The 13,993-nt window shown below is 45.8% G+C and overlaps 1 protein-coding gene across 6 annotated transcripts in view; it reads left to right on the top strand.

Moving 5' to 3' along the window:
• The window catches only part of CNTNAP4 (contactin associated protein family member 4), a gene marked incomplete at its 5' end in the record, with an annotated part of 292,590 nt that overhangs the window by 245,078 nt on the left and 33,519 nt on the right, over positions 1-13,993 (top strand). For all 6 annotated transcript variants that reach the window (XR_014224342.1, XM_082241506.1, XM_082241505.1 and 3 more), the window contains one exon: positions 10,155-10,373. Coding sequence is in view for 5 of the 6 variants with exons in the window: in XM_082241506.1 (XP_082097632.1) it covers positions 10,155-10,373 (219 nt within the window). The remainder of the gene's footprint in view (positions 1-10,154; positions 10,374-13,993) is intronic.

Raw genomic sequence — 13,993 nt, 5'->3', positions numbered from 1 at the left:
GGGTCTCCCCAAGGCAAAAACTATTATTGATCAGCGCATGAAGGATATTGAGCAGCAAAATAATCTGGCCTATATTAAGAAATTTAGTGCTTGGTACGTGTCAGGGGATGATTAGCTGCTTGTGCTTAAAATTGTGCCCCTTCAGAGTTTGTGCGGCCCCACAAACCTCTGTGTGTGACAGAGCTCCTCAGACATGTCTGCTCTAGTCACTAGTAGAGTCTGACAGTGGCTGCCTGCGGAAGCGCTTCCAGCAAAGAAGTTCCTTAACGGAAACGCGTCTCCTGGACTCACGACGTGGCAGCTTCCGGCGAAGCATGGGTCTCCCTGCAGTTGCTTCTGACACCTCCCCGCTATTTTCGCTGGAAGTGTCTCTCACCCCTTTCTCTCCACTGCTGTTTCCTGCCTGGGCTGCTGCGTCTCTCTCAGCATTACTGAGATCCTCCTCCAGAGACCCCTCGCTCCCCCTCCTTGTCCCTGCTTTAGCTGCTGACTCTCTCCCAGTCTCTGGGAGCCCTACCACCTCCCTTTCCTCTGATGTCAGTTCCCTGACATCCACCTCCCCTCCAGGGCCCCCTTCTCCCCCGCCCCTACTCTCTCCTCTGGGCGGTGAGGAGCTGAAACCCCGAAAAGAATCCTCTTCATCTTCAGACGTCTCGAACATTTCCCTCCATCGGTCTTCGTTCCGACTCGCTGAATCCTCCTCCACCTCGGAATCAGAGAACCCCTCCAACTCTTCTTCTTCGTCGGTGGTGGCGAAGTATTCCCTCCGGAACCTCGCCACTGGCTGGGGTTTTCGAGGGAATCTCTGATGAAAAGTTTCAATCAAAACCTCGTCATCTACATCCTCTGCCCTGACCCAGGTGTTTTCCGACTCCGGCTCCCCTTCCCACATTACCAAATACTCTACTTGCTCTCCCTTCCACCTGGAATCGAGAATCTCCGCTACATGGTAGCTGTGTTCTTTTTCCTCCATAGCTGGTCCCCTATTGACCCTCCCCTCTCTGTCCCCTATATACGGTGACAGCAACGATCTGTGGAACACTGGGTGCAACTTCATGTGGTTCGGTAACCGGAGTCTGAAAGCCACTGGGTTGACCTGTTGCGTGACTTCAAATGGGCCCAGTCTTTTGGGTCTTAACTTCTTACAACCTCCTTTAAATGGTAACCCTTGGGTGGACAGCCACACCTGGTCCCCCACCCTAATGCTTTCCCCTTCCCTTCTGGTTTTGTCTGCCTGCCTCTTATATTCCTCCTTCGCCCTGTTTAAATTAAGTTGGAGCTGGCGATGGATCGCTTCCATTTCTTCAACGAACTGTTCTGCGGCTGGAACGCTCCAGTTCTCCCCCTCCCCCCCTGGGAAGGCTCGGGGATGACACCCGTGATTAGCCAAAAAAGGGCTCATCCCCGTGGACACGTTCTCTGCATTGTTGTAGGCAAATTCTGCCAACGCCAGCTTCTCCACCCAATCATTCTCTCTGTCATTCACATAACACCTCAAATATTGCTGGAGGACACCATTAGCTCTTTCCGCCTGCCCGTTGGTTTCTGGATGACGGGCAGTAGAGAAATTCACCTCTACATGCAATAAGCTCATGAGCTTCCTCCAGAACCTGGAAGTAAATTGTTTCCCTCGGTCAGAAACCACCCTCAAGGGGGCGCCATGCAGCCTAAACACATTTTCCACAAACAATTTAGCGGTTTCTTCCGCTGTGACCGCATGTGAGCAGGCTATAAAGTGGGCCATCTTGGTTAACAGGTCTACCACAACCATAATGGCTGTTTTCCCTTTGGACCTGGGCAGATCAGTCATGAAATCTATTGCCACTGCCTCCCATGGCCTTTCCGGCGTGGGTAGTGGTTCTAATAAACCTGCCGGTGCCCGCCTCTCCCCCTTGGCTCGTTGGCATCGGTCACACCCTCTCACATATTCCCGCACATCTTCCCTGACCTTGGGCCACCAGAATTCCCTGGTAACCAGCCACATGGTTTTGTGTTGCCCAAAATGCCCTGCTGTGGGGCTATCGTGCAGTTGCTTGAGTACCTTTTCCCTCAATTCCCCTTCAGGTATGTATAACGCTCCCTTGTAGTACAACGCCCCATTTCTCTCCTCAAAGCCCCCGGGTTTGTCTCCCTCCCTCCTGAGACCCCTGAGTTTGTCCTGGGCGTATTCATCCTGCACCGTTCCCTCTACCAGTTCCCTTTGCCCCACCAATGCCGCCCCACACACCCAGCGGTCCTCGGGAATGACATGGGTCTCTTCGGGTGCACCCTCTCCCTCCAAATATTCAGGTTTGCGTGAGAGAGCGTCTGCCCTAACGTTCTCCGGGCCTGGTACGTAACAAATCTCAAAGTTAAATTTGGAGAACTCCTGGGCCCATCTCAACTGCCGTTGGTTGAGCACTCGCGCAGTTCTCCAATACTCTAGATTCTTATGGTCCGTGCACACTTGCACCTTCTGTTGTGCACCAATTAGTAGGTGCCTCCATCTCCGGAAGGCCTCATGAATCGCAAGAAGTTCCCGGTCGTACACCGTGTAGTTCCTCTCAGATTTGTTCAGCTTTCGCGAAAAGAAGGCACACGGTCGCCACTCTGACCCCTCCTTCCCCGGCTGCAGAAGAAGCACCGCCCCTATGGCTCTGTCAGAAGCGTCTGTTTCGACCCTCAGCTTTTTTTGTAAATCCACATGTAGAAGTTGTTCATCAGAGGCGAAGGCCCTTTTCAGTTCCTCAAACGCTCGCTCCGCCTCCCCCGTCCAAACAAACTTCTTTTTGCTGCTGAGACAGTCCGTGATGGGCGCCGTCAGGTGGGCGAAGTTTCGGATGAACTTACGATAAAAGTTTCCAAACCCTAGGAACCTCTGCACATCCTTCTTGGTCTTGGGTGTTTTCCATTCCAGCACCGCTTGAACCTTGCCGGGGTCCATGGCCAACCCCTTGTCTGACAAGCGGTACCCCAGGAATTCCACCTCCTTGGTATGAAACTGACACTTCTCCAGTTTCACCCACAGTCTGTTGGCTTGCAGCCTGCTCAACACTTCTCTGACGTCTCTCACATGTTGCTCCTCATTCTCCGAATACACCAACACGTCATCTAAGAAGGCCACGCAATTCTTGTAGAGCAAAGGCCCCAGTACGTGGTTCATGAAGGCTTGAAAACACGCGGAGCCTGTTTGTAATCCAAAAGGCATAACGAGGTATTCAAATGCCCCCAAAGGGGTGAACATGCTGGTCTTCCATTCATCCCCTTTCCTTATACGTATCAGGTTGTACGCCCCCCTTAGGTCCAGCTTTGTAAAAATCTTTCCTTTTCGCACCCTGGTCAAAATATCATCAATCCTGGGCATAGGAAAAGCCGCCGGCTCTGTCACTGCATTTAGGCGCCGAAAGTCACATACCAGCCTAGGCTTGTCCGTGTTTTTTTTATCCACAAAAAACACTGGGCTACCCCCCGCTGCCTTGGACTCTCTGATGAAGCCTCTCTTCAGGTTCTTGTCAATGAACGCTCGCAACTCCTGCATTTCCCTGTCTGACATGGCATACAACTTGCCTACAGGAAGCTGTGCTCCAGGGAGTAAATTGATCTGGCAATCAAAGGGCCTATGCGGGGGTAGTTGGTCAGCTTCCTTCTCGCTGAACACGTCGCTGAGATCAGCATACTGTGGTGGCACCTTCCCCTTCTCCATTACTTCAGTCCCTGCCAGGGTGGCTTGGGCCCCTGCTGACCCCTTTTCCCCCCTGCAGTGTTCTAAGCAATGTGCGGAACCGAAGGAAACCACTCTTTGATGCCAGCCCACCAGCGGATCATGTAGGGCTAGCCAGCTCATTCCCAAAATAATGGGAGCGCCTCCCAAGGTGGCCACATTAAACGCTATCAGTTCTGTGTGCCTTGCCACCCTCATTATCATTGGGACGGTCTGCAAGCTGACTCCTCCTCCCAACAGTTCCCTGCCATCGATCGTGGTCACCTGCAGGGGGTTGCTTAAAGGGATAGTCTGTATCTGGTGTTCAGCAGCAAACTCCTTGCTCATAAAATTGCAGGAGCTGCCTGAGTCCAACAGCGCCTTTATTTTTAGGGGGTGTCCATTTTGCAGCTCTAGCGACACTTCAATCACTATAGCAGGTCGAGGAGCTTCTGGCACGGGCACTTTCACTGCTCTTTGGCCTGGCTGCAGTGCCCTGACGGTGGCAACCAGGCGTTGGCTTTTACCTGCTCCGTTTCTCCCTGCTCTCCCCCCTCAACAGCTCCCACCATCCCTTGCCATTCCTTCCTCTGGGGGCAGACTCTGGCAAAGTGGCCTGGCTGTTGGCAGAGATAGCATTTCCGGGCTCCCTTTCCCTCCTTCTTCGCCCCCTCACTGGGCTTTGAAACTGCGCGCGCGCGGGCTGTTCCGATTTCCATCGGCTCTGCCGGCGGGAAAGCTGGCTCAGGAATGTCTGGAATGCTTAACTCCTTCCATCGTTCCCCTCTCCCTTCCCGCCTCTCCAAGGCTCTTGCCTCCTGGCGCGCTCCAATGGTCAGCGCAGATTTGGTCAGCTGATCCATAGACACCGCCCTGGGGCTCCTGGCCAGCTCGTCTTTCACAGCTGAAGAAAGACCTTCTTCAAATAGCATCTGAATGGGTGCTGCCGATAAATCCCACCCCAATCTGTGAATCAGCATGGTAAATTCAGTCCAGTACTCACGGACAGATCTGCTTCCCTGCTTGCAAGCCATTAGCTGTCTGCGCACCACCCCTTCCTCAATATCGCTGGAAAACATGATATCCATTGCACGAAAGAATTTCATAGTGTCCTTTAGGATATCGTTGTGCGTTGCCATCAGGGGTCGAACCCAGTCCCGCGCCCCCTTCTCAAGATGCCCAATTACGAAAGCAACTCGCGATTCCTCATCAGGGAACTCATCAAACTGCACATTCAGAGCATATTGCATCTCAGTCCTAAAGGCATGGTAATCCTTGGGGTCCCCCCCAAACTTCTGCACCAATCCTGGTACCTTTCTGGGGAACTGAGTGGTTCTCCCCTTTTTGTCAGCATCCTGAGCCCTTCTCTCCTCGAGCCTCGCCGTCTGCAGCGCAAGTTGGACCTCCAGAGCTTGATACCTTTCTTCCAAGCTTGGACCAGCTCCAACCCCTGCCTCTCCGGTTCCGGTTGGGTTGCTCATGATGCTTTCTCCTGCACAGGCAGCGTACAGAGACTGTCAGACTGCTGTCAGGGGATGATTAGCTGCTTGTGCTTAAAATTGTGCCCCTTCAGAGTTTGTGCGGCCCCACAAACCTCTGTGTGTGACAGAGCTCCTCAGACATGTCTGCTCTAGTCACTAGTAGAGTCTGACAGTGGCTGCCTGCGGAAGCGCTTCCAGCAAAGAAGTTCCTTAACGGAAACGCGTCTCCTGGACTCACGACGTGGCAGCTTCCGGCGAAGCATGGGTCTCCCTGCAGTTGCTTCTGACACCTCCCCGCTATTTTCGCTGGAAGTGTCTCTCACCCCTTTCTCTCCACTGCTGTTTCCTGCCTGGGCTGCTGCGTCTCTCTCAGCATTACTGAGATCCTCCTCCAGAGACCCCTCGCTCCCCCTCCTTGTCCCTGCTTTAGCTGCTGACTCTCTCCCAGTCTCTGGGAGCCCTACCACCTCCCTTTCCTCTGATGTCAGTTCCCTGACAGTACGCTTATCTGCCTCCCTCCCACTTTGATTTTCGGGCACCTTATTTGTCTACCTTAACCATTCCAAAACTCAGACGGGCCTTCACACTGGCCAGACTAAATATGTTACCCTCGGCTGTTCTTGAGGGTAGATATCAAGGAACTCCATTCGAGAACCGGCTCTGCCCCTGTGGAGCTGGCTGCGTGGAGACTGTGTCACACGTCCTCTTGTCTTGCTCCCTATATAAAGATCTCAGGGACGAGACCATCGCGCCACTCCTGTCTGCCATCCCGGGCCACTCTTGCGAAGCCAAGCTGTTCTCACTCCTGGCCGACCAGAACGGTTTGACAACAGAGAAGGTTGCCAAATTTGTCGAGAGAGCAATGAGATTGAGAGCTGCTACCTGAGTGACATTAGCGTCGTCGCCCAGATTCCTCTCCTAGGATTTTACTATTATTATCGTTATGTTTTGCTACTATTATTTTGTCCCCTAAAATGTATTTTATATAATTGACTTTTTAGTTTTATTTTGTGTGTGTTGTATTGTTGTTTTATTGCTATGGCCGAAGGCTGACGCAAATAAAGATTCTTATCTTTCTAACAGTGCCCCTGCTTCCAGGCTGCAATTTTCCTTTCAGTACTGTACACAGAAGTCCAATTAATGTTAACAATGTCTTACAGAACAAGACACATTTGTGGGTCAAGTAATAATGGGTAGAGCTGTACAGTCCATTGTGTAAAATCCAGGGATGCCCTGACTAGGCGTATTAATAGATTTCATCCAAAAGCTTAATGGCTTTCAAGATCCCTTGCCTGCCCACTCCCTTCCTGACCTCAATGTGAAGTGCTGCTGTCCTAGATTTGCTGCAGTCATCCTTTCTTCTTCTGCCCCCTTCAAACTCAGTGTTGCCGCCATGCATTTTATTCTTTGCTGCAAGCCTGACGTTCATGGCCCGTTCTCCTGGTTTTGACAACACGCAGCTTCTACTATCATTAGACTATATGTGAGGTCATTGCCCAGTCCAGATTTCATGTGCCAACTGGGGATTCCTAGAAAAGCAATCAGTAAGTGATTGTTTTCCTCCCCATTCTGCATTGTCAAAGCTTTCATTTGGGTTCTGTAGGCAAATGATCTCATTGAAGTATACAGGGCATAGCTGTCAACTTTCAGATTTGAAAATAAGGGATCAGCAGCCTCACCTGTCCCGGAGTTAGTCTACGGGATATCTAACAATCCGGGATAGCAGCGGGAAGCAGCAGGAAACGGTGCTGGAATAAGGGTAAAAGGTAAAGATACAGGGACCCCTGACCATTAGGTCCAGTTGTGACTGATTCTGGGGTTGCGGCACTCATCTCGCTTTATTGGCCAAGGGAGCCGGCATACAGCTTCCAGGTCATGTGGCCAGCAGGACTAAGCCACTTCTGGCAAACCAGAGCAGCGCACGGAAACACCGTTTACCTTCCTGCCAGAGTGGTACCTATTTATCTACTTGCACTTTGACATGCTTTCAAACTGCTAGGTTGGCAGGAGCAGGGACCAAGCAACAGCAGCTCACCCCGTCGTGGGGATTCGAACTGCTGACCTTCTGATCAGCAAGTCCTAGGCTCTGTGGTTTAACCCACAGCGCCACCCGTGTCGGAATAAGGGAATTTCCCGCAAAAAAAGGAAAGGTTGACAGCTATGATACAGGGTCATTTCTTGGTCTTGGAGGACCCTGGGCAATGTGTCTTCCACCAAGTCACTTCCTCTATCTGTTAGACCTCCTCCATCCCTTGGCCCTGGTAGGATTACCTGGCAGTCAGGGGATCCAGTCTGCTGACATTCTCTAAATGTTAAAGAAAAAGAATAAATGAATGGAGCCCAGAATCTGGCTCTGCCAGGCTGTTGGGCCCCTGGCAGCTGACCAGATATGCCAAGTCCTAAAAATATAATTGCACATTCCTAAATTTATCTTTTGTCATATTTTTTTAAAAAACATTTCTTCATTTGACTTTTTTCCCCAGTTTTAGAACAGCACCCAGAACACACTAATGATGAAATCCCTCATTGGTTTTCACAAGAAGCAGATTCATTCATTCGCATACAACAAAGTTTGTTTTTTTGTTTGTTTGCAGGCATAGTTCCAATTTGGAGTTTTGTCTTATTTTATTCCCTTGCTGGATTCCACCCGCCTTCCCATTGGGAGGCACCTCTGAAATAAAAGCCCACAAAATGCATTTAAACCAAGTGTTTTGCCACCCATAGTTCTTTTCTTAAGGCACCCTGCAATGCCAAAGGTATTTCTGTAGAACTAATAATTGATTTCAAAGAGGAGTCCTGCTTCCAATATGATTGGAAAATGAGTTTGGCTAATTGAAGAGCAGGCATCAATCATCACTTTTACTTGGACCCTTTTTCTGGCCCGTGTAGTCAGCGCAACATGAATCATAAATCACATTTGTGCTCCATGCCATGCCATTGATTTCAGTTATATCCATCAAGTAAGTGCAAGTGCTGGACAGAATGCTAGAAAGGTTAAACTTAAAGCTTTATACAGTAACACCTCTTATGAGTTTTCATTTTCAGATATGAAGCTTATATTCTTCTGCTTGATTGTCGTAAGAACTTTTTTGGGAGGAGGGGATTACTTTGACCACATCTCATGGAAACCATTTTCAGTCTGAGTGCAAACAGTAGCCTTCACTGACTAAACATCATTAGGTGTTACCCATCTTACATTGTGTTTGCATCTATTGGGCTAGATGTGCAAACTGTTAAATTAAATAGAGAAAAGTTCACCGATTTCTTTTCTGCGGAGCCCAGCCCATTTCAGAGTCCAGATCCCCCCCAAAGGATGGTCAATATAATAATAATAATAATAATAATAATAATAATAATAATAATAATAATAATACCACCTTTATTGTCAGTGTACAACCTGTGTACAATGAAATTAACCAAGCCTCCCTCCCCAAAACACTCCATCTCTTTGCATTCTGTGTGCTTGTCGCACAACACACCAACCCCAAAAGTCAGTTGCACTATATTATTTTCCGTTCAGCAGCCTAAGAGCCCACAGATAGAAACTATTTTTTAGCTTGTTGGTACGACTTCTATACCTCCCGCCCGAGGGTAGAAGATTAAAGAGGTGCTGGCCGGGGTGTGAATTGTCCCTGAGAATTTTTCTCGCTATCCTAAGGCATCAATCCCCTGCAATGTCATCTAGCGGGCTCAGAGGCAGCCCATGATATCATGAGCTGTGTTCACCACCCTCTGTAAAGACTTTCTGTCCTTGGCTGTCAAGCCAAAGTACCACACTGTGATACAATATGAGAGGACACTTTCTATTGTGGACCGGTAGAAGGAGGTCATCAATTGTTGTTTAACATTGTTCTTTCTCAAGACCCTGAGGAAATGAAGTCTCTGTAGGGCCTTCCTAACCACCTGAGTTATATATTTTTTTTCCAAGTGAGGTCTTCACTAAGGTAAACTCCCAGGAATTTAAAGGAAGAGACTCTCTCCACACAACCACAAGATAGAGCTCTGAAGAGATTCTATAGTGAGATGGACTTTGAAAATCTCTCATCTTTATTGCTTCTTGAATTTAACAACATTTGTATCTTCTTAAAGGTTTCAGTCACTTCTATTTCAGACAAATCAGTTCTGCCAAGTGTTCTGACAGGGATTGGACTGGGATGAAGTTGTCCCTAATCCTAACCCTGCCCTGAGTTCAGAAGTGGGGATAAGTTGGCGAGATTCATTTGACAACAGAAGAAACTGAGCCTTTAATGTCATCAGCAAAGCACTGTGGAATACTCTGATAAGCATACACCTTACGTTCCAACTTTTTAATACCTGCTGAAAGCTTTTTCTATTCCACCAGTCCTATGTGGGCAATTAAGAATACATCCTTCTACAACAATTAGCTGATTTTTTTACTTAAACTGTTGATATTGTTTTTATGGTATGGCTTTATGTACACTCTTTATTCAGATTATCCAAAAATAAACTTTTGTAGAAGTTCTTTTAATATTCATATTTAAACAAATATTTTCCACACCTATATTAGTAGGCAATATAAAATGCATTGACTAGTACTCTATACTATTGAGCTTGTACTAGATGGATTGGCTTCTTAATCTGTAAGACATAAAATCAGTTTTCCTACTTGCTGAAACAATCCTTTAACTAAAGGTTTATTCTAGTTTAACAACCAATTAGTCAAATCATTAGGCTGTTTTCCACTTTCTTACTGAAAGCTTATTACATTTGTATATTCAGTGTCTATATTGCAAGTATTTGTGGTATAAAGTTACACCTAGCTTAACTATCTGTCCCCCCACCCCCAATAAATTAGTTCCCTGCAACTAATATATAACTTACAGTGGAAGAGCTGAAGTCATTATTTTTAACAAAGGAAATTAATCTGGCCATTATTTCACAACATGAAGAAAATAAGTTTATACCATGCTTTCCACACATTTTCAATGTGGTTTTGGTAACCCAAAATTCTAAACTGTCTTTACTCTTTCTAGCACCAACTGAAGTGACCTTTTCATTTGATGTGGGAAATGGGCCAAATGAAATCACAGTACAGTCACCCGCTTCCTTAAATGACAACCAGTGGCACTACGTGAAAGCTGAAAGAAACATCAAAGAGGCATCACTGCAAGTAGATCAACTCCCTCAAAGAACTCAAACAGCTTCATCCGATGGGCATATCCGTTTGCAGCTCAATAGCCAGCTCTTTGTTGGTAAGTCTACTTTTCCAGAAATATTTCCTAAGCGTTGACAAGGAACGGTAAACTGTTTCATATAGGAGAGCCATTTGTGTTGTTAGTAAGGTGATAAATAGATAAACATTAGGAATACGAGCACTGAGGATAAGAAAATTCCAGGGTTTGCCGGAGAAACTGATCATCTAGATTCTTTTTCAGTCAAGCTTTCAACTTGATTTTTGGCCGAAAACTTTATTCGTCATGTAGGTTGATGACAGGTTGAACCAGGAGCCAGACAGGAAGACGGTGACCTTGTTTCTCCTGAATGTTTCAGCTGTGACCATGATATCTTTCTGGGCCATTTTGCAGGGAAAGCGATTGAAGGTGCAGTATTGTATGGCTGCTTCTCATTACTGCGTGATAGGACCCAGCAGGTGATGCTGGGGTACTTTTGCTTTGCCCTTTTTCTAGCCGTCTGTGGGATTCTATAACATTCCATCTTGTCCTCTGTGCTGTTCAATTTCTACATGAAATCACTGGGAGAAGGCATCAGTAAGATGATACCCAGCTCCATCCCACTTCTGCATCTGATCTTAGGGAGAAAGTGGAAACGGCAGTGTTCACCTGTTGTAAATAATTGAAGGGGATGTTAAGAAATGAAATCAAATTCAGACAAGTCTGAAAAATGAGTGGTACTGCACTGGTTCGAGTGCAGAAGTGCAGCCTGTAATGAAGAGGCCTGCATTGCCTCTGAAAGATCATTTCTATAGTTTGATGGTGTCAGTGGTGAAAAGTGCCTTTTCCCATTTTGTCTGATACACCAGCAATGCCCTTATCTCATAAAAGAAGACTTCACCACAGGAATTCATGTGTCATTTACCTCCAGGTTAGACTATTGGAATTCTTCTTTGGTGATCACTCGTAGCCGAGTAAGATTGTCTTCCATGAACACGGTCTTAACAGTGAGTCCGTAAGTGACTGTGGAGGCCAATTCTGGATCCACACGTCCTTCCACAGTGGGGACATAGGTTTCCAGGAGGGAGTTGATCACAGTGAGGGTTTGCCAAGTGTGCTTTCCTCTTAGCTCCTTTCTCCCTTTCGTCCTGAGTTTGAGCATCTTCAAAGCCCATGACACCTTTAGTAAAGGCTGTTCCCCTACTGGAGCTCTCGAAGGCCAGTGTTCCTCAGTTGTCGGTGTTTATACTAGGGTTTTTTAGATTTGCCTTGAGAGAGTCTTTAAACCTCTTTTGTTGACCACCAGCATTACGTTTTCCATTTTTAAGTTCGGAATAGAGTAGTTGCTTTGGAAGACAATAATCAGGCATCCGCACAACATGACCAGTCCAACAAAGTTGATGTTGAAGATCATTGCTTGGACACTGGTGATCTTTGCTTCTTCCATTACAGTGGCATTAGTTTACACTGTGCATAGGAATGCCCTTGCAAAGTATTTGGGAGCTGTAATTCATGCAAAATGCTGCTGCCAAATCTGCAGTGAAGCAATCAAACCATGTGATATCTATTTTTGTTTGATCTGCACCGTTTGCCCATTTGCTTCTTGGCTCAATTCAGGATGCTGGTTTTAACCTTTAAAGTCCTGAATAGCTTGGGACCTAGATATATAAATGACTGTCTTCTTCTACACATTTATCAGTACATGGTACAGTCATCATCTGAAGCCCCACTACAGATTCCTCAGAGGTCAATCAGATGGAACTGAGTGGGGGAGCTTTTTGATGAAATGATGGAATACTTTCCCAATTGTGATTCGCCAAGCTCTGACCCTGGTGTTTGGCAAAAACCTAGTTCTTTAAGAAGGTCTGCAGCTTAAAGCCTTTTCATGTTCTCATAATGAATAAGTTAAAGTTATTTTGCTTCACCTATATCTTCATTTCTTTTGGGGGGGATAGGAGTGGGGAGGGGGAAAGATCATGAGCTGTTGTAGAGGTTAAGCTCTTTTATCATGGTATAGAATGCCTTTTGTGGATTTGGTTTTATTTTATTGATGCAAGCTACTTTGAACTTTTAAAATAAGCAAATAAATACACAAATTACAGAATACAAGTGAAAATGCATTGCCATAATTAAGGAAGCAGATCTTTTATATATATAAAGAAGTAATTTACAAAATGGTGCAATAGAAATCTGCGTTGCATAAAACCAAAGGGGAAGGGTTTTCACAGGAATCATGACCAACGACACAAAATCCCAGCCATGTGAAAATGAGAATTTATATATGTTTTACAATGGCTTAAGGAACAATTCAAAATGTGTAGATGCAATTGAAGTAATTCAACATTGTACACATTGCGTACAATGACAATTGAAACAAGAATAAACAAAACTCATGAAGAGCAAGATTGACAGAAATCCTGATAATATCTCATTCTGAAAACCATTTTATCAAAGATGTAGATTCTTCAAAACAATTCTTGCCAGTTGTCTGCTTTAGGAGGCAGCTGAATAGAAAACTGACTTCCTGGGGTACTTTCACAAGGCAGTAAGAGAACGATACTTTGCCTTCAGATGAGTTTCTTAAGGAATCCCCCCCCCCCGAAAAAGGAGAATGAATGAAAAGATGAGATCTTGCCTATTGTGCAAGAGCATTTATTCCATGCATGGCCTAGAAGAAAGAACAGAGTATTTGGACTGTTCAAGATGAATTGAAATAATGGAAAGTTTTAAATAGAGTTGGTGACAAAGTTCAGCTCAATATAGGGTTCTTTTAGGCAGCCCCAGAGACCTTGAAGATTTCCTCATTGACTAAAAGTAAAGAATAGAGCGGAGACTCTTTTTAATGTTTTATTATCGTAGAGTTGTGGAGTTGGAAGGGACCCTGAAGATCATCTAATCCAACTCCTTGTGTATGCAGCTGAGCGAACCTGCAACCTTGGCACTCTCAGCACAGTGCTGATTTTAGAATTTAAGAAGTGTCCAAATAGATACCAAAATTCTACTGTCTGATGTACATTATCCTTCTCTGGGCTTTCACTTTTTAAACTTTGTACAGAAAGGTCCTGTACTTTTGCTCTCTTCTTTGTGACACTGAAAATAAACTGAAACGTGATCCATTATTGCCTCTGCAGCTGCTAGCCCCTCAAAGAACTATGCAATTGCTTCTTCAAATTCTCTGGAGGAAGACTGATGCAAAGTGACTGTTGCTTTCATTTAAAAACTCCAAATGATGCATTTTAAAAGTTTGACAGAAAAGAAATAGCAGATTACAGTTTCATACATTTAACGGGACTAAATGCATTTTTTCAAGCTAATACTGACAATTCTTCTCCTTTGAATAATGCTTGCTTGTTCAACTGTTATTCAGTTCAATAAATACTTACATTTTTGGTGCAGAATCAACCGTTTCCTGAAATTATTCAATCAGTGGTGGTTATTGAATATGGTTCCCTTCACTACCCTGAATTCTTATGCTTTCAAAGCTTGGCCCCTAGCTTTTGATAGCTCCTAAACATACTGATCTCTTACCACAATGACAAGTCTGACATTCTACCCACAATGCTACTCTAAATTGTTCTCCCTGTGGCCATATTTTTGCTTTCTAAGACACTTCAAACAAGTTCAGATCACACACTTCGGACGTGTATATTCCATGAGGTGTTATTTGGGATCCCAAATTAAAATCTGGCTTAAGCTGAAAG

The sequence above is a fragment of the Podarcis vaucheri genome (assembly GCF_965113315.1).
Source record: "Podarcis vaucheri genome assembly, chromosome: 11".
NCBI classification, from domain to species: Eukaryota; Metazoa; Chordata; class Lepidosauria; order Squamata; family Lacertidae; genus Podarcis; species Podarcis vaucheri.
This window is presented reverse-complemented; position numbering and strand designations above follow the sequence as displayed.